This window comes from Megalops cyprinoides, chromosome 4 (assembly GCF_013368585.1).
Source record: "Megalops cyprinoides isolate fMegCyp1 chromosome 4, fMegCyp1.pri, whole genome shotgun sequence".
Classification (NCBI taxonomy): Eukaryota; Metazoa; Chordata; class Actinopteri; order Elopiformes; family Megalopidae; genus Megalops; species Megalops cyprinoides.
The window spans coordinates 29,201,995-29,226,196 of NC_050586.1; the positions used below are offsets into that span (position 1 = coordinate 29,201,995).

Here is a 24,202-nt window from a genome sequence, read left to right on the forward strand (position 1 = left end):
GAAACGAGGTGACAAAACTACTGATTGCTTTAATAGAGAACTCATTCTACTGAAAATCCATTCGCAAGGAAGGGTAGGTGTCGTGGATGTGTGTGGCTGGCTCAAGACCCAACTAGCGCTAAGCAAACACCAGTAAAAGAGGGACTCCCAACAATGTTAAGAGCAGAAGTTGCATTTTATTTTAAATGGTCTGAGTTTGACTTTCTGTACAATATTCTCAAAGTGAATGCCAGATACATACACATATTATTGATGTTCTGAAGCTGTCTCATATGAGCTTATAATATTAAAAAAATGTTTCATGACCCTAGAATGTGAAAATGCAGCTACATCTTAGTTCATTTGCAAGATGTATACCAGTAACATCATCCAACACCTCAGGTTCTCACAACTCAAAGTATGGTAAGCAAAAGATATGGTCTTCAACGAGATCATCACATGAGGACATACTCATACTTTCTTATTTAAATAGGTGTGTCCACATCTGAATATACACTGTGCAGCTGTGTTCATATTTTTAACAATGGTCTTCCAGTAGGATTTGGTGCATGAATTCCTTAGTCTCTATTTGGGGATAAAAATACAAAACAACTATACATGTAAAAATACACAATAAATGCAAGTTTTAATTTAATTCCATTGCTGCCTTTTATCTTTACCACATTTATGTACAACTACGTGTGTAACTATCAACTTGGCTCACAATTCTGCATACCATGAGGACTGGCAAAAATAAATACCACGGGATCTGTTGACTCTTCTTTCCAGCCTGTGGTCTGGGATCAGGCCTTGCCTAAAATCCGCTGAATTTCTAATTTAACGTCTTCATACACTGCGGCAAACAGCTCCTCTCTGCTCTTTGTTCCATCCAGGTCCACTGAAAAGAAACAAAGCAACACTGTGAGAGGTAACACAACACCACTTCAGTGAAAAAAGACATTCTTACAGTTAACCTCCCCGGCCACCCACCCCTCCCAATTTGTAATTTGTGTAATTTGTGCAATTGGAGCAAGCCACGCTGAGCACGATTCCCTCCTCTGTCGACCATGTCTGTTTGACTTCAGAAAAGTTTGAGAGTGGGAAATGTCAGTATTTAAGATTGTGAACACACCCAGGTCAGAAACCATTTCCTCCATTTCCTTTCTGTTCTTCAGGTACATGGGCCACACATGTCCGTCAAAGTACCCTGGGGGATCAGGAGGCACATACACCCTCGAGCTGCCAAGACAGGGAAGGCACCAATGAGACAGACAGAGAAGTACCCAATCAGACATACATGAAAGGGACCAATCAGACAGACAGGAAGGGAACCCGGCAGACAGATATCGAAGGCACCAATAAAATCAACATGAGCAATGCATAGATAACTATGATGCAAGTCTAACAGTCCTTTTTCCTTTTACAAAAACTCATTAGGCTTGCACAAAAACACTCCCTGGAACAAAAACAAACTTGTGTCACTAATGATGAAATAACACAGGAAAACAGATCTTCTGAATGCAGTTCACATCTTGATATCTTTTACAAAACTACTTTACATTCATAACCCAAATAAAGAAAATGCATCACATCTAAGCAGAAAATAAATTATTTGTCCTTACCACCTCCTCTTTTTGCACAGCTCGTATGGAATGTTTAAGAAATATCGTTTATCCATTATTTCATTCAAGGGCCTGTAAATGATACAAAGTGATATATATTTCAATCTTTTGTACAAGAACCTAAATCTGTAAGTGTTTAGATTATATTTACAACAGCAATAACAATGACCACTGAATTTTGCAAAATGTTGACATTCCAAAGTTAGTAAAGGAGTAAGAAAATAAATGCTGTAACAGAGAATAAATACCGCTGAATAAAAGTCAAATCATTTTCTATCATAAAACACTGGGTTAACACTACTACCTGTGGTTGAAGATCAGAAAGCCCTCAATTATAAGGACATAAACCTCATCTGGTGTTCTGGGAATTCTGGGAAATGTAGTTTTCAATCCTCGAGAGATGAGAAAGGACTCAGGGTCTTTCTGCCATGCTCTGATGTCGCTCATCATTCGATCCATATGGAGCGCTTCAAGCACTAAAGTCGTCAAAAAAGTCATCCAAACAATTTTTTTTAGTAATTAAAAAGCTGCACATACAGCATCCAAAACAGACTTATTACTCAAATGCAAGAAATAAAATGCAAGCAAAACATCCAATCTTAGGTTTCAAAAGCAAATTTTCTCATATACTCTGTGTAGGGTAAGAATTTTTTTAATAAAGTAATGGCGTAGTAATAATGTCATAATGTAATGACATAGTAATGTGCAGAGCTCTGGCCCCTACCGTCGTACTGCTTGAATCCATTGCTGTCAACAGCTACCATGTAGTCCTCCTGCACACAAACCAAATAAATCATACGTGAAATGCTTACAACTTTACACATTATATGCAATGTTACCCATTTATGCAGCCAGATGTTCACTGGAGCTGCTACATCTTCCAACAGCACTTGGTACTGTTGACACTTGTCCCTGGCCACTACACCACATCACCACTACATCACAACAAATGAAGTCTTTCAATGCAAAAGACATGGATTGGGGAAGCAGACAGTTAATAGTGCCATATTTATAATATGATGAATTGCATATTCAGGTCATGGTGATCAAAAACTGGACTCATCTTAGCAGTCTATTGAGTGTTGTTTTGTCTCTTGACCATCCAATTAGGCTTAAAAAAAAAAACCAGGAAGCCCACTCCTCACAGACATGGGTATCACACACAGTTCTGACCAGTGGGAGTCACTGTGGTGCTTTCTGAAATGGCATTTTGAGGCGTACTGCCTTAACAATACGACTGTGGGAAACATTGAGGCTGACCTTAAGTTTTTAAAAGGGATGTTGCATAGTGTATAACAGCTGGCTATAATCCACTCCCTTTCATTCAATTCAATTTTTTTCTTTAAATTTTATTAGAACTTTTTATTCTGGCCTGCCTCAGTCAGTGGTATTCAAGTAGTTTAGTGGAACACCCCCACTGAGGGACACATAAAAAAAAGTTATTTTAAAAGGGCAAAAACCTTGAAGAAAACATCTTGTGCGATGATACAGCTGTTAGGAATGTGTTCCTGAATGCTCCTAGCCAGAGTAGTTTTTCCACCATTGGTAATCCTGAGGAGAACCAGAGTCAGATTAAACATTGACCAAGCAAACATCCCACCGTCTGAAAGATTTAAAAAAATGCATACATACATACATACATATTTCCATAAATGAGAAGCAACTGAATTGAAAAATATATAAACACGACAGATTTATGTTAAAACGAGTCTGACCGAGGCCATGCGAACATAACATAAACAAGGTATAACTGACAATGGGCAGTATGGAAGGGGTGTAGATCTGAAAATACAGATTACATGAAAACTGGATAAATAAATAAATAAACATGAAGTATGTCGATTTACTACACAGTAAACTATAATTAACCCCCCCCCCCCCCCACCCACCACACACACAGACACACACAGTTGTCACAACCTACCAAGTACCAGTGTATTTAACTTTTCTTGCCAGTACTCATTCATTCAGCAACGTATACACCACTTGCTAAATTCTCTGAAACTACGACCGCAAATTTTATTGTATGTAGGCTATGCGCACAAACCTTATTATATTATCAGACATTCTAAAAATAGATATTTGTAATCGTTCCCTCTCTTACGAACACAATAACTAAAATAACCATTATCATCATTTTTTCTTACCCTCCAATTCCAATGACTAACTTCTTCATGGCTTTCGACAGAAGTGGAGTCAGATGTGCGGTGTACTGTACCTTACGGTAAAGCAAAGGCGCAGATATTTCGCGTTAGTCTCCGAATCACGTCAAGCTGAAACCCAATGAACGGATATTGAGGAAAATTGAGCCTTAAAAGTTTTCATATGTTCCTGCATACTCAAAACTAAGTGGAGAGGTTGATTACAGAAACATCCACTTAAAAACTGTCAACAGAAATTTCAGTAACAAGTTAATTGACTAAAATGTTCGCATCACACCATTTAAACAGATTATCTAACCAATAGTGGTGCAAGCTAACTGATATTGTAACGTTAACTATGTCTTGATATTAACCTGCACAAAGTAACTAACACCCAATCAACTACCTTTGAATGTTTTTTTCACACCCGGACAGCAGATCGTAGTGATGAACACAAACCCAGCCACTTCCAACCAAATAAACTTCAGTATAGCTTTCAGCTATGCCCATACCATACTCACACGAAACTGCTGAAGTACCGGGACTGTGGTTTTGCTTGAGCGATTGATCATTCAGCGCTGGATACAATCACACGGCCTCGTGATTGGGTATTTTCAGTCAAACGTCACTCGTAAATCTACTTTGGATGACCTCAAAAACAAGTTTGAAAGGATAGCTAAGTGGCTGATGCCTAGCCTCCAAATGACTTCTCCATATCAACGATGCAAACAGCTAATGTGTAGCTAACTGACCTTTGCTATCTACATAGGTAAACATCACTTAAGGCATGACCTGTCAACAGTTAATGTCAAGCGGTCATGCTTTCCCATATATGCCAGCACGTAAAACATTTTGAATCTCATCAAATTACCAAACGCCATAGCTGGTCTAGAGCTAGCATTGTGATACTCGGGTCGATGTGTGCTTATGAAAGAAGCTCCATTTTGGCTCAAATCGGACGGCCTGCTAGCTACGTTGTTTACGTGTGTGTGCGGTCATTGTGTACATTTTTTCCGGGGATCTCAGGGGGGGCGGTTTCTCACAGCGCTTACAGTGTTTGAGGGACAGACATGCGTCGTGCAACTTTTCCGCATCGCGCTGCAGTTCTACTTTTGCACTTCCTCATTGATCGCTGCACTTAGTGGAAAGTATTTCTCTTTTAATTCAGCGCATTCCGAAACAGTTGTTTTGTGTTTATTTAGAGTTACTGAGAAAAACGGAGATGTCAAAGCCGCCTCCTAAACCTGCCAAACCAGGTAAGAGAAACTTATCCACCTAGTATGCTAACTAACCAAGCTAACCACTTTTTTGAAACTTCCTTTCGAGAACACTGGCTAGGTAGCTAGCTGGCTATCTTGATTACTAGCGTGGTGGCTGAACATTTGCCAGGCTAAATTAGCTACCTTGCGAGTTAGTCTCGGCAGTTTGCGGTAGGATTTTAAGAGTGTTCTTGGCCGTGCAACAAGTTCGCAAGTTTGCTAGTCTAGTTATGTAGACCAGTAAATCGTGTTGCCTACGTTGTTAATGTAGCAAACGAGAGCAACCTAGGTGGCCAAGTGGTGTCTATTTTCATCGGTAGCATTTTACACAGTTCCCCATTTTCCCGTGGTGGAAGAGAGTAAGGCGATGTTCTAGAGGTGCAGACACAATCCAGTTAGTATGGGTGGGGTACAGCTGTCCCTCTCCACCTAGTTAAACTATTCACCCAGCTAACGAAGCGAGTTGTATTCCAGCAAGCTAGCCAACCTCGTCCATCTGATTAAAAGTCTTGTGTCGGAGCTGACTGTTTAAGGATCCAACATGCTGTTAACTTAGTTGGTTGCCTGTCTTTTCCTTGTAACTGCGCTCATCTGCGCTCCGGTGATGTCCACACCAGCATTTGCTTACATGCAAACACCGTGCGACCAGTTGAAGGGAAACGCCCGCTGACATCGTGTATGCTTTTCCGTAGCGTTTGCGTCATTGAAAGGTAGTCCATTAAAAGTTGCTTACCTCACCGACCAGCTATTGAACATTGCTGTTCTCCCAATACTGTGGCGCCGGTGCGAAGGTAAATTGGTTGAGTTTCTGTTCGAACACAGACTGGGAGGGGGAGGGAGGATGGACGTAAGTATTCCGCTTAGAACAATCAAGGTTTTTAGACAGGAAGAACAAATCAATGAACAACAAGGCTGCCTGCACGCTCTGCCTTTGTCCAATTAAAGCGCGCACACACCCGTCTAACTCTAGAAGCAGTTCCACCTTTTAAGAGTATTTGATTTCAGTTCTACTACCCAGAGATGAAGTGAATTGATATTGATTAGTCTAATGATCCAGCACCGTCTGGGGAAAAAAAACAACACTCCCAAACCCTTTGTGTTAATGGCCTGGGGCTTTGCTGTCCTGTTTCATCACAATGTTCAGATTGCTGCACACTGCACTTCTTGAGCAACCTCGACAGTTCTAACCTGCCAGAGAATATATCGGCCTATTGCATTGCAGGATTTGATCGTCTATCCTCTTTAATTTCTTCGCCATCTGTGTTTAAGACAAGGTTGGAATTGTACAGCTCCATCCACGCAGTAGGCCTATGCAAGCCTGAGCTTGTCAAAATGTGCTCAAAGCCTCACAGCCATTCTATCACTGGGGAAGCACGCCTGTAACATTCCTCTCCAAATCTCATGCCTGTACACAGAGAAACCACTTCTTCCTTCCAGATGGATTGGATTGCGTTTCACACTGTCTGTTGGGGGCAGACCACTGCTGAGGGGTGATGCATGGGGAAAAAAAGTGTTTTTCCAATCTAACCCAGATTGCATGGGCAACCGGTCTGCGTTCACCGGACTGCTAAAGGCCAACTGACAAGAGCAACAGAGACAGAAGAGGCTTTATAAAATACCAGCGTGAGAATGTTTGCCTGTTCTTCACAGAATGTTCTAGAACTTTAATTCAGCACTCTGATGTGCTGGCGCTGAGCTGTGTACAGCATGTTTAATGTACAATAGTGTAGTGTAGTTTTGTCAAGTGTTTAGGCCTCTCACAACAGCAGTCGCTTTGAAAAGGTGGCCAGCGCCAGCTGTGGATTAGGCCTTGACACCGTAATGTGTGGATTGGGTCTTGTGATGTGAAGCTGCTGACAAATGTATCAGGTCTGATCTATAAATGGCTTCAAATGAGCATCTTGTGGTGTGCATTTTGCTGATTTGTAGAGTCCTCTTGTGCTGAAATGAGGAATTGAAAATGTATAACGGCTTTCCTTAATCCCTGCAACACATATTTCCATCTGATCATGTGCAACAAGGCATTTGTAATAAAATGCAGAATAATACAAGGTGTAGTCACTGACTAAAAACTAGCGATGCTTCAAGTCAGATGCATCAGTTGATAACCTAAGTGTAGTATTGGTGGCCAAGACTAGGCCTAGACTGCTAAATTTATGCTGTGGGCTTATGTTTTACAACTCTCATATGGTGTGCATTTTTGATGTATGAAAAAGAAAGACAGTTTTGTATTGACTTTCCATATTCTCTCCTCAAAGATGATAGTGTCAATTTGTAAAGTTTTCATCATTTGAAACTGATGAAAATAGTCCTTAGACATACAGTAGACAGGCCTTATAAGAAATCAGTGTTTGGCCCACTTTTACACAGAACTTACAATAGAAAAGCCTGAGTTGGTCAGTAAAACAAACATTATAAGCAATAGATTTGGAAGAGAAATTCTTGCTGAAGTTCACATTCCCTTGCACCCTGCATTCTGTGCTGAAGGCCTGTATTAACAGGATTTATGTATTTAGAAAAGTACTGGCAAAGTAGCAATTCATGAAGAAGAAATAAGGTCACACTGTAGGAAGAGATAGTAAAAAGTTGTATCTGTTATTTAAAATGAACAGTGTACAAGTTAATATTCCTTCTCTTTTAGGGCAAGTGAAGGTGTTCAGAGCTCTCTTCACCTTTGACCCGAGAACTGTAAGTTGCTCTGTCCACTGTTGTACTTCTGTGGCATTTATTTATTTTCCTACTGCTTGTGGTTTCCGTTTCCCATCTTGGCCTCAAAGAGGTCTGTGTGTCCTACGCTGTGAGTCAGGACTTATGACCTTTCAGGCCAAGAATCACTCCCACCAAAGCAACGAAACATTATTTTCCGTCCAGTGGCTTAAAAATCAATATTCGGTTCATAACTGCTGCCAGAGAATACATCGGGCCAGGTGATCATTGTAAGACTGGTGATCGTGAAAATAAATGTTCGGGTATTTCATGGGCCGCGGGGTGCAGTTTTTAGAGATGTTGTAAATCATGCACAGAAGGTAAGTTTTGACCTGTTATACAACTGTTTTAACCCCCCACCCCCCCACCCCCCGTCCCTCCTACACTGCTGAAAAAAGCATCCAGGAGGAAGCAATGATCGTGGAGAATCTGTTAATTTTAGTTCTGCTTCACATGAAAAAAAAACAGAACAATGTGTATTACAGTAATTTGTATAGAGTTATGGCTGTGTTCTTCCATGAAAGGAAAGCGATCAGTGTGTTTTAGCTTTGAAGTGGTCAGTGAGACACTGTGAAACAAATATTGAATCCTAATGTTATTCATGTTGATATTAATTCCATGGTGTCTTATGTTACTCCTGGTGATATGAACCCTAATTCTTAACACCTGATTCATGTTTTAGCCTGATGAGCTGTACTTTGAAGAAGGAGACATTCTGTACATTTCAGACACGGTGAGTTTACAGCATCATGCCGTCATTATTCCAGTATTGATAAGATCCAGTTAATATTTTCCTGTTGCTCTACAATATGGATCCAGTGGATGAGTTTTTATTTTTCGAGGAATCTAATTGATCCATTGTGATTTGAGAGTGAGAATATTCAATTAGTCAGAAGCTATACCGTGAATGAATCAGTCACATGAATCAGTATTTGAATCAATCAGTATTTGAATGCTCAGTAATGAATTCTTAATTAACAAAAAGAATGAATAATTGCAAAACATTTTATTAGATTTTTCAGCAAGTTTAGACATTTAGACAGAAATGGTTTTAGTTGTAACCTGCTGTGTTCCTGCCTCAGAGCGACAGTAACTGGTGGAAGGGGACCTGCCGAGGCCGAACGGGGCTGATCCCCAGTAATTATGGTGAGTGCCTAACATGTTTATTTTGCTGAATTTTTTTTACCCATGTGATGTATTTTCGGTGACAGATAAACGTAAATCATGGCATGGACAATTTAAAGCAAAGTGAACTTCATTTTCAGTTGGAACCACAGTCTCTGTCGTTCTCTTCAACACCACCGTACACATCCTATGTCGATGTGCAGGGACAAGTAGTGACCTCAGTTTTTCCAATGTTGCCATGGAGATATGACAACTGTGGAAAATAACTGTATAATGTGGCTCATGAGCCAGTATTATAAATATATGGAGACTTGGTAGCTGAGTAAGATCTTTTTTTCTTCACATTGCAGATGTGAGTGTAACATCAGTGGTAGAGTACCACTTCACCATTGCCCGGTGTCATTGTCCATCAGCACTTAATTGCACACGTAGTGAGCTCAGTTTTCTCAAACATCACCACGAGGCCCCTACGAGCTATGAATATTATTGCATAATGTTGGCGATATTGTAAGCCAATCGGGAGTCTGACTTCTTAAAAAGTTTTTTTCTTAACATTGTTGATGTGATAGTGCTGATGGGGTACTGTAATTCCGTTGTCATTGTCCATCTGCACTACCCGACCAACTATATTATTAAACTCAAGCCTTTGTGGAATGTGCTGCTCTCAGCCCAGTTGGTGATCCACTCAGTGGCATGCTGTTTGAAACGGTAATCATTTAGTTTTTTTGTCAGTAGATTCCTGCAGAAACATATGACTGGGGAGAGGGCCAGTCTTTAACACAATATCTGTAATTTGGAATTTGCAGTTGCTGAGCAGGCCGAGTCGATAGACAATCCCATGCACGAAGCCGCTAAGCGAGGTAGGAAACCCAAACCACAGACTACAGTCAAGTGTCTGACACATCATCCACATTTTCTTGTTTATTTTTAATAAGGCCATTATTTTATCATTATATTATTATCTGTAGAAGGACAGATCCTCATTGAATTGGTCTCCCAGTGAAGACTCATAGATTTGAAGAAGTAGTATTTCATTTTTAACCTGTAACCCATAAGAGGCCTTATTTGATGTGGAACTCTAAAGGAATTGTTCAGGTTATATGTATGTCAAGCTTAAGAGCTGATGACTTAATTTTGTTCATTAACTTCCTAATACATGGTGGCTGTTCCATAAATATAATACATTTTATGCTGTAGTTGTGTAAAATGAAGTTATAACACTCAGGTGAAGAACTGAAAAGTTCTTCAGAGACCATTGCTCTGCTCAAAGAGAGACCTCATTGTCCCCAGCATTGAAGGCTTGAAGATGTTTAGTGAAAGCAGATGACCTGGCTTCACATCACACATAAACTCCTGTGTTTCTGAACTACAGGGAATCTCAGCTGGCTGAGGGAATGCCTGGAAAATAAGGTGGGAATCAACGGGCTGGATAAGGCTGGAAACACTGCCCTCTACTGGGCATGTCATGGAGGACACAAAGGTAAAACACTGGCACTTTGTGCTGTGTAGGACAGAGATGGTTTCTCTCTCTGAACGGGACTGGGCAGTTTGTGTTCTCTGCTGAGTTGTTATGTGTCCGTCTCATTGCTTTTCCCTTTGCTGTCCTTTGAAACAGATGTTGTGGAGCTCTTGCTGGGACATGGAAATATTGAGCTGAATCAACAGGTGGGTACTGTATGCACCCCCCCAGGAACAGGAGTGTCTATGCGGGGTGGGAGGAAGTGAGTGTGTGTAGAGTCTGAACAATGCACGAGTCTGTGCGGCTGGGAGTCTATGCAGGGTTGAGGAGTGCTGTCGTCTTTGTTAATGTGAGTGCTGTAGTCTCTGTTAATGTGCATGCCCTCTTGTGGCTGGACTACAGTTTCACAGTTGTGGGTTGTGAGAGTGCAGTCTTTGGTGGCAGTCAGCAGTGTGCAGTGTTAGATGCATGTCCTCTCTTCCCTGCAGAATAAACTGGGAGACACAGCGCTGCATGCTGCCGCCTGGAAGGGATACTCTGACATTGTGGAGATGTTACTCAACAAGAGTAAGTTCCTCTTACTGGCATACTGATGTGCAAAGTGACTCACACAACACACATGCACACACTGAATGGGATACATATAAGCCTGTTACGTAACATGCTGCTCAGGTAAAATAATGTTTGCATGCAGTAGATGCTGATGCTCTGTGATATGCTGTCTCACTGTCGCCTTCCTGTGGCAGATGCCAGGACAGACATCCTGAACAATGAGAAGAAGCTGGCTCTGGATATGGCCACCAACGCACAGTGTGCCTCCTTGCTGAAGAGGAAACAAGGAACCAGTAAGTCCCACCAGAGGCTGATGTTGACACTTTTATTTAACATGGTCCTGTGGGGCTTGGCACTGGGGCATGGGCATTGTGACCGTATTGATGAACATGGGGAAAAATGATAGATACACCAAGGGGACACATTTAGGGGGAAACGATCCTAATTTTCCCTGCTTGGCTGTTTGAGTTGAGGTTCACACTCAAGACTAAGGGTATCTCATTGTGAGATCTAATTGTGAGATTCCCCTCTCATCTCATACATGTTTTTTGATTTGGGGAGACTCAATCTTTTAGTGTCCCCCTGCAATAAGTAAGTCCACCAAAATGGATGGATTAATTTGGTAGATCGGCCATGCCCCTCACAGGAGTGTAAAAGTGGCAGTGATCTGCCCTTTTTGGCTGTGATTATGCAGCCCTTTGAAGGATGTATCTCTCATCAGTTGACTCCCTCTCTGTATGAGCTGCTCCAAGCTTGTGCCCCCCTACCCAGCTCACAACAGTGCCTTCGTTGTGCCACTACATGGCGAGAGACACAAGATCGACTGATTGGCTGAGACACTTGACCATTCTGGCACCCCTGAAGAATTCAAGCATAAAACTAAGGGTGTGGTTCACTCATTAGGATTTGTTGATGAACAGATAAGGCCAAGCTTTTTTTGCACTTTGACCGAACAGCCTCCTGATAGCGGAATTGATCAAGGCTTCAGTGATGACCTCATTAACACAGCCCTTTTCTCTTATTTAAAACAGCTGCTGCTCGAACACTCAGTAATGCAGAGGAGTACCTGGATGATGAAGATTCTGACTGAAACCACATTGTGTCTGTGCTTATCCACTGGGGGGGGGGGGGGGCATTATGGCTGCTTACAATCCAAGAAATATTTGGTTCAAGGAAGAGTGAAAGCTATCCTCTAGTTTGTTGTAGAAATATTAATATATAAATAAATTGTCCCTTGCAAATTTTGGAACTTATAAACCTTGTGTGTTTGGGTATTTTGGTTCAGGTGAAGAAAGGGGTATTGAACGAGTTAAAGTGTGCATGTTCCTCTCCTGAATGTATTTTAATTTGAAATCCCTTTTCATTCCATTCTCTTCCTCTGTATATATCATGTAACAGCTGCTCTTAGTTTCAAAATATTTTGTGCTTCACAAAAGTGTCTTATCTCTGTACTAAAACATTTAATAGAAAAGCAGGGGACCAACAGTAAAAATATTTAAGGACTAAATGCAACAGCATTAAAATTATTTCTGCATTTCTGCATGTTTTCGTGTGATACAGCTGTTATCCTGTATCCTCGTATTCCAAAAGTTTTGGTTTTTATTCTTCCAATATTACAACTCTGCTTATCTGTCCCTTTTAAAACTATGCAATAAATGAATTTACACCTCAGATATTGTAGTTCTGCTCTTCAGTTATTTTAGTCCAGTATGATCATACTTTGGCTGATGAATGCGCTGTTGATTCCTTCACATCAAAGCAATAGTTTCACACTGGTGCTGTTGGGAAGTATGATGAATATATTATCACAGTGACTGTATTGACTTATTTAGGATTTCTTGTAAGATATATCATCATTCATGTTCTTAGTATCACTCTCAGGAAGTTAGTGTGTTATTGTATATTGGTCTGTTTGATGTTCACAGGCATTTCACTAAGATAGAAATGCTTTGAGGCCTGAAAAAAAAAAAACACTTTCATTTATAAGTTGGAATGTAGATATAACATGAAAGAGCAGTAATATCTGTGCTGTCTGTAGTGATGTCTCTCAGCTGAATTGTGATTGGCTTATGTGCACATTGATGTACAGCAGTGACATGTAATGTACTTTCCCTGCTGACTTTTCTTAGAGATTCCTAACCTCAAGAGACTTCCCTAATGTTGAAAATGAGGATAATGATGAAAATATATATTCTAAAATTTGGGTGATCAAAGCTTCTGTTAATCTGTGCAGTTAGTTCCAATGTAGTCCTAATCATGATGGTGCTGTTAACACTTGAGGTGCAACTCCAGCCTAGAAACCCACTGTGCCTGCTCGTGTTCATGCTGCATCAACTATTAATCATTTGGCTGATGTCGACAGGAAATTGCATTCTCAAATGTATGTTTTGCTCATTGTGGTTAGATTGCTCTTAGATAGGCAGAGATTACAGACCCCCACCAGTTTACACAGATGGCTGTGACAGACATCATCTTCAGTTAACTTTTTCTTAGACATATACTCTGTTATTTCCTTTCCACCTCGACTTCTGACTTTGAGCGGGCAGCAATGACATCTCTATCCAATGTGTCATGGTATTATTTCCTGCATACTGCCATGAGGTGGTGCCAGTGAGCAATTTTGAGGTCTCCTCTCCTCATATATACAGATAAGATTGTAAAACTCACGCACAGTAATAATAAATAATTAAATTTAAATTAAAACTAATTAAATAAAATGCTTTAACATGCACATGGATTAAAACACGATTTCCCAGTTCATCTTCCTGTGCACATTGTGCATTCTAATGGCTTCTGGTGAGAGGGGACCGCAGTGTCGTTTAAGCGGACAGAGAGAGAAAGAGAAAGAAAGGGAGGGAGGTGTTGGGTGGAAGCAAGAGAGGAACAGGTGGGCCAATGCGAAAGGCTGTCATACTCCTTCCTCTCTTCATGTGGCTCATGATCATTTCCTTTCTTTCTCTTCCTTTCTGTTCTTTCATTTTCTTCCAAAGCAGGTGATGAATGCACTTGTTAATTATTTGCACAGATGATTACAAACACAAAGGACACAAAATGTACATGTGAAAATCCAGTAAACAGTTTTTCTCTCATTCCCAAAGACAGACCATTGAGTTTTTTGTAAAATGTATATGTTATTTGTTGTTTATACTCCTTCAGTGACATGGCTGAGAGGTCAGAGTTGTGTTGATTGAAAGTGATTACTTAGTGTCAGAGCATAAAGCAATTATATTAAGAATGAAAAATGACAAATTAGGGAAACACAAGTTGGCCACACTACTTGTATGAGTACTTGGGACAGTCAGTCTTACTGTACTCAATCATTCACTTTGGCTATGAAATATTGTTTTTAATATTCAAATCCACCCAAAGCCCTTAGAAATACTCACAGATGCATCAGTAAAAAGGAGGAGGGTTGAAATGTAAGTTTAAAAGCCTGTATTATTTTTTCCAGATTTATTTGTTTTTTGGGGGGGTCACTTAACCTGTCTTTCTAGAATTAAAAAAATGTATTGTTATTACGCTATTTATCATCTGTATTATATGATAATTATTTAAATTTTGTAGTTCAGGGATTCAAAGGTCTTCTGTTGGTGGGGAGGTCCTGAAAGGCAGGTCTCTAAAGATTGTTGTAACGAGGTCATAATGATGCAGCCTTAACAACTCCCCCCAGCCTTTGCAGCCGGTGTGGTGAGGGGGGAGGGGGGGGGGTGTCACAGCTGACAGAGTAGAGTGTCAGGGATGAACAGGTGTTGAGGTTGTGGGGGGGTTATTACTTTGTGTGTTCACCTCATGTCAGTGCACCTTGCTCGTGCATTGCAAGAAGCAGTGGCAGACCTGATGCTGTTCGGTGTTTTCACTAACTCCAAATCAGTGTTCAGCAGAAGTACTGTTGCTTTCACAGGACTCTGTGACAAGGCTCTGACCATTTTTACAGGCCATGAGGATTGACAGCAATCTCACCCATTTTTTCAACCCTGTTTTTTTTTTTTTTTTTGCTCTTTTTACAGAGTGGAAAATGCTTCACCTGTGTGAATAGGGGTACCACACATTTAATGCTCCCATCCTCTGGTTTTAGAGAAATACAGAGGGATGGGCTACGCATATCCTCTAGCTTTACTGCACCAAATGAAGGACAGCTAGCTACATACAAGTAACACAAGGAACTTGTCACAATGTGTAATCAATCTGGCTGATAGAAAAAGATGCATATGGTGTTTTCATTGATTGCACGGTGAGAGGGTTTTACTGCACTGTGAATTAGTTCAGAGTGTTATTAACACTGTGGGGGCCCAATAAATAAGAAGAACAGAGTAAGATGGCTTCAATACCTAACATGGCACTCAACATGCTACGTAGTGGTTAAAATGCATTGCTTGTTGCTAACAATCTGTGCTAATATAAAAAACGCAATAAAGCCCTCTCCCCTTGTGATCAAAGATTGCTCCACATTAGTATTTCCTGGAACAAGTAACCTGTGCCATACCCTTTTTTGCAATACTTTATTGATCATACCGATGGTGAAATCAGATGGTAAAATTGGAATTTCATGCTTCTTTGTAACGAAGTAGAAAAATTTAGTCTCAGAGTCTTCCATGAAGGACAGCAAATTCTTTTCATAATAAGCATCACAAACCAAGCCTCATCATTTACTGTGCTGTAATGTATTGGCAAGGATTCAGTTTAGTGCAACTATTTGACATTGTGTTACATGTCTCGATTGTTTGTCTGGAATTGTCTGTCCTTGTTTCAAACAATAAGCTGAGCAAATCAGTTAAAAGATGATGTCCCTCCTTCTCCATCTATTTTTGTTTGTTGAAGACAGGCTGATATTACTGTACTGTACATGCGTCTGTCAAGGTACCATTATCCCATCTGGCAGGAGATACACAAGCCTGATAGTATATAAAATCCTATGGAAAAATGATCTTACGCAACATATTGCTTCAAAACACATGGACTCTACACTGAATACTCAGTTTCAAACAGGTAAAATTTTACATCTTAATCACAGATGTTCAACAATTAATCAACACGGCAAGCGCATTCAGAAGTTGTTACAGTTCATTTAAACACACGCAAAGACACATGCACACACGTGCACACACACACACTCACTGCATTTCATCTTTACACACAGGGAATGGTTTTTGTAACATACAGAAATGAAGAAGATGGCATTTGAAGCCCCCTGGATCTCCTGTTTTCAAAGAATTGTGTGGCTTTTTTTCCTGTCGTCTTGTTCAAACCCTCGACCCCCGAGTGCTGTGGTGTGCCCACTGCCTGTTTCCCCGTTCCCCGCAACCCCCAGCGCAGGCGTCGTAGCTGCTTAAACTGCAGAGTGCCCTGAGAAAGCTGAACACCATCATCTGTGACCATGTGCCCTCACCGATCCCTCTCTTTTTCAGCATTTAGAAAGCTAATCATGTACAGTAGATGACATAACATAAGATTTATTCAGTGTACTTCGCAGGTGTCAGTACAGGTATTTTAAAGCTAAATATATTACACGTCTGAATAGTCACCATTTTTGTCTCAGTTTTGGGGCCTTTTGTATTTTTTTAAATTAGCGTTCTCATTATTATTATTAGGTCATTATTGTATATGTATATGTATGTGTAGCACTATGTATTCATGATGCCAAGTCTGCTAGTGTACTGTATACATGCACTCTCTGTAATATTAATAAACCAGATCTTAACGTCTTGAAGAACTGTGGCATTCCTGACAATAAATGTTTGCGAATAACCCAAAATGTGTGTTTATTAGTAATAATATTGTTTCCAAAAATGAAACATCTCCTTTAAGGACTTCCCATCTTTGAAAAGGCATGAACGCCAACCAGAACAGTAGTTAAATGTGAACCTTGTCTACAAAACATGAAAAGAAAGACTTTTTTCTTCCTGAAAATTGAGTGGCTGTAGAGTAGTTTATTTTTATTGTTTTGAAACAGCTCAAAAATTATACTGTTCAACCCAGTAACCAATATAATTTTTCATCAGTTTGCTTTGTTATTTGTTTACGGATTATGTTCTCTTTTTTCCATTTTCCTTAGCGTATGGCATGTGTAAACTTTAATATTTATTTTGAATCTTGAAATTTATTTGAATATCATAAGACTGTCTGTGATCCTGACACAGTGATGGTTTAAAAGGAAATTTTCGTGAAGATTGTAGTTAAAGTTAATTTATGCACATGGTATTAATTGTTCTGCTGTAAGTTCGCACAGTGGAATTTATCTTCTCCGGTAATGTTATGAATGATGATTGTGTTAAATTTTGGGTCTAACACTAAATATTTTATATGTGCAAAATTTAAACCGTATGTGTTACATATTTAAATGTACATTGCCAAGAAGCCAGTGGCTGTGTTTTTGCCATGTTGTGGAGTGCTTCGGCAGATTGCAGACAGTATTTGGCCATGGGAAAAGTTTCAGCAGTGTATAGAATGTTTCAATGATGTATACAGTAGTGGCCGTGTGAAAAATCTTCGCAGTACATTGGTATTGCACATTATGTAGTGGAGAGATTTTAGACATGTGTTTTGGTAGTGTTTCAGTATATTTTGTTTCAGTAGTGTGTAGACAGTGTATCAGGAGCATGTAGACAGTGTATCAGCAGTATATAGACAGTGTATCAGGAGCATGTAGACAGTGTTTCAGCAGTATATAGACAGTGTATCGAGAGCATGTAGACAGTGTATCAGCAGTATATAGACAGTGTATCAGGAGCATGTAGACAGTGTTTCAGCAGTATATTGACAGTGTATCGGGAGCATGTAGACAGTATTTCAGCAGTATATAGACAGTGTATCAGGAGCATGTAGACAGTGTTTCAGCAGTAATATAGACAGTGTATCGGGAGCATGTAGACAGTGTATCAGCAGTATATAGACAGTGTATCGGGAGCATGTAGACAGTGTATCAGCAGTATATAGACAGTGTATCGGGAGCATGTAGACAGTGTTTCAGCAGTATATAGACAGTGTATCGGGAGCATGTAGACAGTGTATCAGCAGTATATAGACAGTGTATCGGGAGCATGTAGACAGTGTTTCAGCAGTATATGGCTCAGCTGCAGCTGTGGAACTGCGGGCTCCAGGCTGCACACCTGGTCTCTGGTGCACAGAGCAGGCAGGCTGGGCTCCGCTCCACCTGGGAAACGAGCTCCACTCACCCGCACACCTGCTCCTCATCACGAACACCCCAGAAACGAGCGCGCTGAAAAATATATCCACAAGTTAGTGTTTGCTTCATAATATTCTTATTGAAATTCATCAGTAAGTTGTGTGATGATCACTTCCTAATTAATCAAAATAAGGAACCAGATATTCATGTCCAGGTATTTTTATGGTTCCAAAATATTACTGTAAATGCAAGTGTTGACACTGACAGGGTCGTAATGGTTTAATGACAAAAATAAAAATGTATTAAAACATTTTTGTTGTCAAATTCAAAAGGACCTCAGCACAACAGGTCTTACAGACAAGCGTTCCTCAGACCTATCTCTGACTGGCATAAGTGATCTGACACCATGGAGACATGCCATTCTTCTCCTCTTTGAAAAGGCAGGTTCTGAGAGGTGAGAAAGATTTCCATTTTGAAAAGACAAAATTTTTTACTTGAGTGATTTCTCCTGATTCATTGAAACAGTATCAGCATTCATCATCTTAAACTCAGAAACCGTGTGTGTGTGAGCGTGCATGCGTGTGTGTGTGTGTGTGTGTGCACGGTAGAGTGTTCACAGCCTGTGATTAGAGAGGCCAGTCAGTGATTGGCTGCCGAGACAAAAGGGGTGGGGCGAGACTCAGGGGCTGTCAAACAGGCAGTGCTGCAGAAGAAGTTGATCATCCCCCACACATACAGACACACACACACACACACACACACACACACACACACATACACACAGACCTGCGGGCAAGCGCTGAGACACTGAAAAGCAGAGACAGTGCTGTGGGGACAGCAGGAGCATGGCCCGGCAACCCCAGGTGTGGTCAGTGACACTGAGCGTGTGGACAGCAGGTAGGCCTGGCCACAGTCCTCCAGCCCTCTTTTCTCTCTGTCTCTATTTCACACTCTTTCTTTCCGTCTCTCATTCTCACCCTTTCACCCTCTCTTTCTATCTTACTGTGTCTAACGCTCCAGGTCACAGGCTCTTTCATGTTATCAGCAAAGAACAATTTCCTAATGGTAAGGATTATATATAAATATATATGTGTGTGTGTGTGTGTGTGTGTGTGTGTGTTTAATATGCTTATTCAGTACTGCCAGTTTTAGCTGTATTCTTCCTTCTACAGAGGAAACAAACGTAGGAGAGCAAGCGGAAACTAATAGGCCTATTGCTGTTAACATCAGAGTTCCCTTATAATACATCCTCATTTGCTAAGCCGTAACTCGAAATATTTTTGTTCAGTCCACTAGCTAATCAACACCCTTTACAATAAATATAATTCTGAAGTGTAAAATCTAAATCTAAATGGTTTTGTAACATATAAATGAATGTAGGAAAACTGTCAATACATTTTTTGATCAGTGATCACAACATAAATGCTGATGATGCGTGGTAAATTATTTAATAATATTTAATGATAATAGAAAGTTGACCATTTTTTCTTGCGCAGACTTTGAACTTTGGTCAAATTGTGTAATCTACAACACTGGATATAAATACCTAAGACAGGATGCTTCTAGTGAACACCCTGAAGTAATCTTTTTCTAAATAAAGAAATAGATTCACCTGTATTTTGTTTTTAAATTCATTTAAAATGTCATTGTATTTTGGCATTAATTTTACACTGCTCTTCTCACTCTCAATTGAACAAATATTGGTTAAAGAAATACATTCACAAATTCTGGAAAAAATGGTTTCACAGAAGCAGTGCTTACAGAAACACCAACAACAATAACAGGGTCGTGAGTGGCCAAGGATTCATACAAACATCCAACGGTTTGACCAAATTATGCCACAGGAGCCCTTAGATGACTTAGATAAATGGGTGAACATATGACCTTACGGCCACTGTGTGGACCTGTCAGTGACCGCTAATGTTCCATTTGGACCTAACTAAGTGGAGTGACTTTTTTAGTATCTAAAGAGTAATGGAGAGATAAACTACACCTATAGTGTGTGCCAATTCAAATTCAAAGGTGTGTATTTTTTATTTCAAAATCTATTTCAAAAGCATGTATTTCTAATCGAAACAGCGACTCGCTTAACTGTGGTCTGTGAGCAGACAGAGAGAGTAGCCATGGAGGGACCACTCAAAGATGAGGTCCAGTGTCAGAATGGGCAGGGAATTTTTGTGTTGTTCTTTTGAATCAGAATTTAATATTAAATATTTTTTAATATTCTCCAACCTGCCTCTTGCAGGTAATATACTCAATATATCCAGATCACAAAGTAGTTAAAGCTGCTCTGCCCCAAATGACAATAATAGGAGGATTTTATGTTTGTGTGAATGTATGTGTATTTGTATACACATATATGTATGCCATACACGTGTGTGTAATTTTGCTTTTTGTTTTATGATTTTATCTCTGTTCTGTTTTATGATTTTATCTCTCTCTGAGTAGCGTAAGTTTTGTACTTTTTCCGCTATTACAAAACTGAAAACTAAATGTGTCTCTGCTGTGTCAGGGTTGGTACGGTATCTGTCTTCAGGAGGTTTCAGGAAAATGGAATAATTTCACAATATATGAAGCAATCATCAATAAACTCCTTTACATTTAGAATTTTCTGAGTTGTCTGCATCATAGCAGTTTAGTTTTAGTTCTAGTCACAGACTGTGTATGTCCATGTTTATGTCAAATGTCCATGTCCAATTCATCAGACACAAGACAGACAACCAGTTTTTTCAAGTTTATTATTATTATTATTATTATTATCATTATTATCATTAAGCTATAAACAGATGTAAAATCTCTCTTGGACAGGAGGTTTAAAAGCATGTCTTTGTTAGAAAGGTGGCTAACATTTGTCTGAAACCCACATCCCCTCTCCTCCTCTCTCTTCTTCCCTCTCCCTCTGTCCATCTCCTCCCTTCACCTCTGTCCAAAGTGATCGCCCATTCCTTGCAGTCCCTGAACGCACTGCAGACGCAGTACCCTGTCCTGAATGAGACGGAGTTGCTCCTCTGCGAATGCAAAGAAAAGGGCTGCCAGGCCGTGTTCTGGTACTGGCAACCCAGCAGCAGACCCAGCGACTTCCGCTTCCTCTTCTACTACAACAATGCGGACAAGGTCACGTATGGGCCGGCCATCAACCAGACCAAGTACAAAGGTAGCCGGAAGGACGGGGTGAGGGTCAATTACTTGCTGAAGATTTCGAGCATCCAGAAGAGCGACGCGGGCTTCTACTCTTGCCTGATCCAGTACTCTAACCGCAATGAGCTTGGCAGCCCTGGGATCAAGCTCAGACCAGGAGGTGAGATTCACCTAGGAACCTGGGGCCAGTGTTATAAATGTGTTAAACACAATCTATATTAAATGGACTTCATGAGTGGGTCAATAATGGACTGATGAAGTTATGAAATTATGAGTGCCGTGACTTTGTCCCTCGATTCAATCACAATGGGCAAGTCATCTTGAAGGGAAATGCTAATTAATCTAAAATAAAAAAGCACTCTCAAATACCATGCTAAAATAACGCAGCTCCGAGATTCAGTCAAGCTCCTCAAACAACGATATCAAACAATGAAACAATGATATCGCATTACTCTGTGGAGGTTTTTTTTTCTTTTTTTCCAGTTGTATATCTCTTTCCCATAGGGTGACTTGCCAGTTTTGATTGAATACAAGGGTCAGTCCTAGAATTAAACAGGCCATTCCAATACAATGCATTCATATATGGCACACATGCATGGACAGGAATGCCAAATGGAGAAAAGGTTAAAGGCACAATACTGGCTCCTTGGCCCAGATTTGGAGTGAGCTGCGGCTAGCTTATTTCTAGTTAACAAATTTTGATGATAATTATCTACTAATCGAGAACCCATATATTTATTTTTTATATATATATTATTTATTTATTTATTTTTTGCTGATTTTTTTGTTTTGGAGTCAAAATCATAACTGCTTTTAACATTTTCTTGAATTACTAAAGGACTTGGACTTGAAAGACAGATATTTTCTATTATATTATTTCTATTATATTATTATATTATTATATTTTCTAGTATCTACAATTTTCCTATATATATGGTTTCAACATATGCTTACTCTGGACATAAACCTCTTTCATATATTGTTATTGTCTCCCCATACTCCTCGATACTGACAACTAATTTAGTGACGTAGCGTCCGAGAATGTGATCCTTTCCATCCAACATCCCCCCTCATCTCTCTGTCTCTTCCTCTCTCCCTTTCATCCAGAGAAGGCCCCCACACCACCTCCACCCCCTAAACCCCCGAAGACGCTCCCACCCTGCCGCTGTCGCAACAGAGTAATCCGGAGAGACCCACAAGGTGCGCATCCCAACCATCACCATCAACCCCAAGAAAGCCCTGTACACTCCCTGTACAGTGGCAGTATCGTAGCCCATGAGGTTTGTCCAAGGCACAGTTATTGCTGATTGAAGGCTTCACCTAGCTCCCCACCAAGGTGACCTGAAATACAGTCAGCTTTAGCAATTTTTGACAGTTTTGGCAGTAGTGTGGTATAGTGATAAGGAGCAGGGCTTGTAACCAAAAGGTTGCTTTTTTGATTCCCTGCTGCGATACTGCTGTTGTATCCTTGGGCAAGGTACTTAACACACAATTGCTTCTGTAAAAGGAAAAGGGAAAGTTTTTGTTTGGCTGTACCAGGCATTTTTGAATTAGCCTTCTGAGCAACACTGATTTATAGCAAGAAACCTCATCCCAAGAGCTTCAGTGAATGAGCCCAACACAAGCCCAACTTCAGTCTGCAACCATAAAGTTAATAAAACATATGAATATGTAGACAAGCAGACGTTGGAGAATAATCCCTCCGCCTGATCCTGCTGGGTGCTGCGTAGCCATTTCACTGGGGTGCCATCAATTGACAGTTCGTCAGGTCATGGTAACAGAAGAAAGGGTGCTGCTTTAGGATTTACGTATAGTGTCTAATGGAGAATTTATGTATATAAACAACGATAGACAAGATGTGTATTTTGGGTATGTAAATGTATGTTGAAAGGAAACAAACGGTAATGACTAAAGACAAAAACATTTTACAATTTAGATTAGTTTACTGGGCTCCATCAATGGCCAAAGAACACTTTCCTGAAGGGTTGTTTTCTGTTGCTTATTGGCTTTCTCCCCAGGAATGGAAAAAGATTATTTCATGGTTTAGTTACACGTTAAATATTTATTGCAAGATAGATTGCCAGTTAATTTCAGTGAAATGCTGAGTTTTAAGTATCATTTACACACATACTAGGCGAGTCATGTCTTGTGGTGGAGGGTGTGAGGTGTAGTGTGAAGCAGGCGTCATACCTTGTGTGGGATATGTGATACATGTAACGTGTGTGTGTGTGTGTGTGTGTGTGTGTGTGTGTGTGTGTGTGTGTGTGTGTGTGTGTGTGTGTGTGTGTGTGTTTGTGTGTTTTGCATACAGGTTGTGGTCGGCTGGTGCTGTGGCCCTTGGTAGGAGTGCTCATGTGCCTGGCTGTAGTGCTGATCTCCACACTCTACTATTTCAGCCGTGAGTACTCTGTCTGCCACACAGTACCAGCTGCGTATGGGTTCCGCTGTGAACCAGTCTGTAACAACATCACAGGCCTACTTCACACTTTTATGACTTTTGCATGAGAAAAGAAATAAGTCCTTTTTATGACATTTATGTGTGGTGCTGCAAACCTGAACTGAAGTACCAGTTTGGTTTTCTTGCACAACTACCTGGTAAAAGGCAATGATGTGGGTTGATATGATGTGGAGCCCTTTGAGGGTGCTTTTGAAGGCCGTATGTGCTCACAGTGAATTCGGCAGAGTGATGTGTGTCTGTAAGCGTGTCTGTGAGGAGGACGTTGGAATCTGATAAAGATGAGTGACGTGATGTTATAGACATGTTGGTGATTTCTGTGAATTTTTTTAGATTAAATCTTTTGGTGCCCTGTTTGTCTTTCAGGACTGCCAAAGAAATGCCACCACCGCCTTGTCAAGTGAGTTCAGTGCTCCCGTTGACACACGCTTACGCAGAGTCACACACAGTAACCCTCCATAGCAGTTCCAGCTGGCGAGTGACAGACAAAGACATGGAGCGTACCTATGCTCAGTCACTATCCTGGATCTGATGGCTGTTGTTTTTGCATGACCAACAAGCATGCAATGCAAATTTAATAGAAGATGACCAGATTGCACCTTTTCTGTATGCCACCTGTGTACCAAAGCCTTGTCTTTGCTGG

At 40.5% G+C, this 24,202-nt stretch overlaps 3 protein-coding genes and 1 non-coding gene across 9 annotated transcripts; 3 read left to right on the top strand and 1 right to left on the bottom strand.

The window, feature by feature from the left end:
- Positions 1-196: 196 nt before the first annotated feature.
- Positions 197-5,761, bottom strand: nmrk1 (nicotinamide riboside kinase 1). 6 transcript variants are annotated; one of them, XM_036527623.1, is made up of 9 exons: positions 5,735-5,761; positions 4,264-4,393; positions 3,749-3,813; positions 3,062-3,152; positions 2,326-2,374; positions 1,906-2,077; positions 1,602-1,673; positions 1,112-1,218; positions 197-877 (listed from the first exon to the last, which is right to left on the bottom strand). In XM_036527623.1, exons 2-9 carry the CDS (start codon positions 4,312-4,314, stop codon positions 783-785), a joined length of 702 nt encoding a protein of 233 aa, XP_036383516.1. In that variant the 5' UTR covers positions 4,315-4,393; positions 5,735-5,761; the 3' UTR covers positions 197-782. The 6 variants fall into 6 exon arrangements, with proteins under 6 accessions (XP_036383516.1, XP_036383517.1, XP_036383515.1 ...); XM_036527624.1 differs by lacking the exon at positions 5,735-5,761 and having other exon boundaries at positions 197-564; positions 741-877; positions 4,264-4,605; XM_036527622.1 differs by lacking the exon at positions 5,735-5,761 and having other exon boundaries at positions 4,264-4,605.
- Positions 4,747-11,964, top strand: ostf1 (osteoclast stimulating factor 1). Its single transcript, XM_036527629.1, has 10 exons — positions 4,747-4,998; positions 7,643-7,689; positions 8,390-8,440; positions 8,790-8,853; positions 9,639-9,692; positions 10,205-10,312; positions 10,448-10,497; positions 10,780-10,858; positions 11,038-11,136; positions 11,875-11,964. Exons 1-10 carry the CDS (start codon positions 4,965-4,967, stop codon positions 11,931-11,933), a joined length of 645 nt encoding a protein of 214 aa, XP_036383522.1. The 5' UTR covers positions 4,747-4,964; the 3' UTR covers positions 11,934-11,964.
- A 6,847-nt stretch (positions 11,965-18,811) lies between these two features.
- LOC118776449 lies at positions 18,812-23,963 on the top strand. The gene is made up of 5 exons (XM_036526808.1): positions 18,812-18,863; positions 20,899-21,264; positions 22,212-22,304; positions 23,416-23,502; positions 23,926-23,963. Exons 1-5 carry the CDS (start codon positions 18,812-18,814, stop codon positions 23,961-23,963), a joined length of 636 nt encoding a protein of 211 aa, XP_036382701.1.
- On the top strand, positions 22,351-22,491 carry LOC118777298. The gene has a single exon (XR_005004944.1). It is a non-coding gene; the product is annotated as a U4 spliceosomal RNA (small nuclear RNA).
- Positions 23,964-24,202: the final 239 nt, after the last annotated feature.

Excerpts from the sequence above, each read along its gene's own strand:
- nmrk1 (XM_036527623.1), bottom strand. The coding sequence starts at position 4,314 with ATGATCAATCGCTCAAGCAAAACCACAGTCCCGGTACTTCAGCAGTTT. Across the intron at positions 1,674-1,905 it reads TTTCTGATCTTCAACCACAG|GCCCTTGAATGAAATAATGG; the intron begins GTAGTAGTGTTA and ends TATCATTTACAG. Across the intron at positions 1,219-1,601 it reads CTGTGCAAAAAGAGGAGGTG|CTCGAGGGTGTATGTGCCTC; the intron begins GTAAGGACAAAT and ends CTGTCTTGGCAG.
- ostf1 (XM_036527629.1), top strand. The coding sequence starts at position 4,965 with ATGTCAAAGCCGCCTCCTAAACCTGCCAAACCAG. Across the intron at positions 7,690-8,389 it reads TCACCTTTGACCCGAGAACT|CCTGATGAGCTGTACTTTGA; the intron begins GTAAGTTGCTCT and ends TTCATGTTTTAG. Across the intron at positions 10,498-10,779 it reads ATATTGAGCTGAATCAACAG|AATAAACTGGGAGACACAGC; the intron begins GTGGGTACTGTA and ends TCTTCCCTGCAG.
- LOC118776449 (XM_036526808.1), top strand. The coding sequence starts at position 18,812 with ATGGCCCGGCAACCCCAGGTGTGGTCAGTGACACTGAGCGTGTGGACA. Across the intron at positions 21,265-22,211 it reads GATCAAGCTCAGACCAGGAG|AGAAGGCCCCCACACCACCT; the intron begins GTGAGATTCACC and ends CCTTTCATCCAG. Across the intron at positions 22,305-23,415 it reads AATCCGGAGAGACCCACAAG|GTTGTGGTCGGCTGGTGCTG; the intron begins GTGCGCATCCCA and ends TTTTGCATACAG.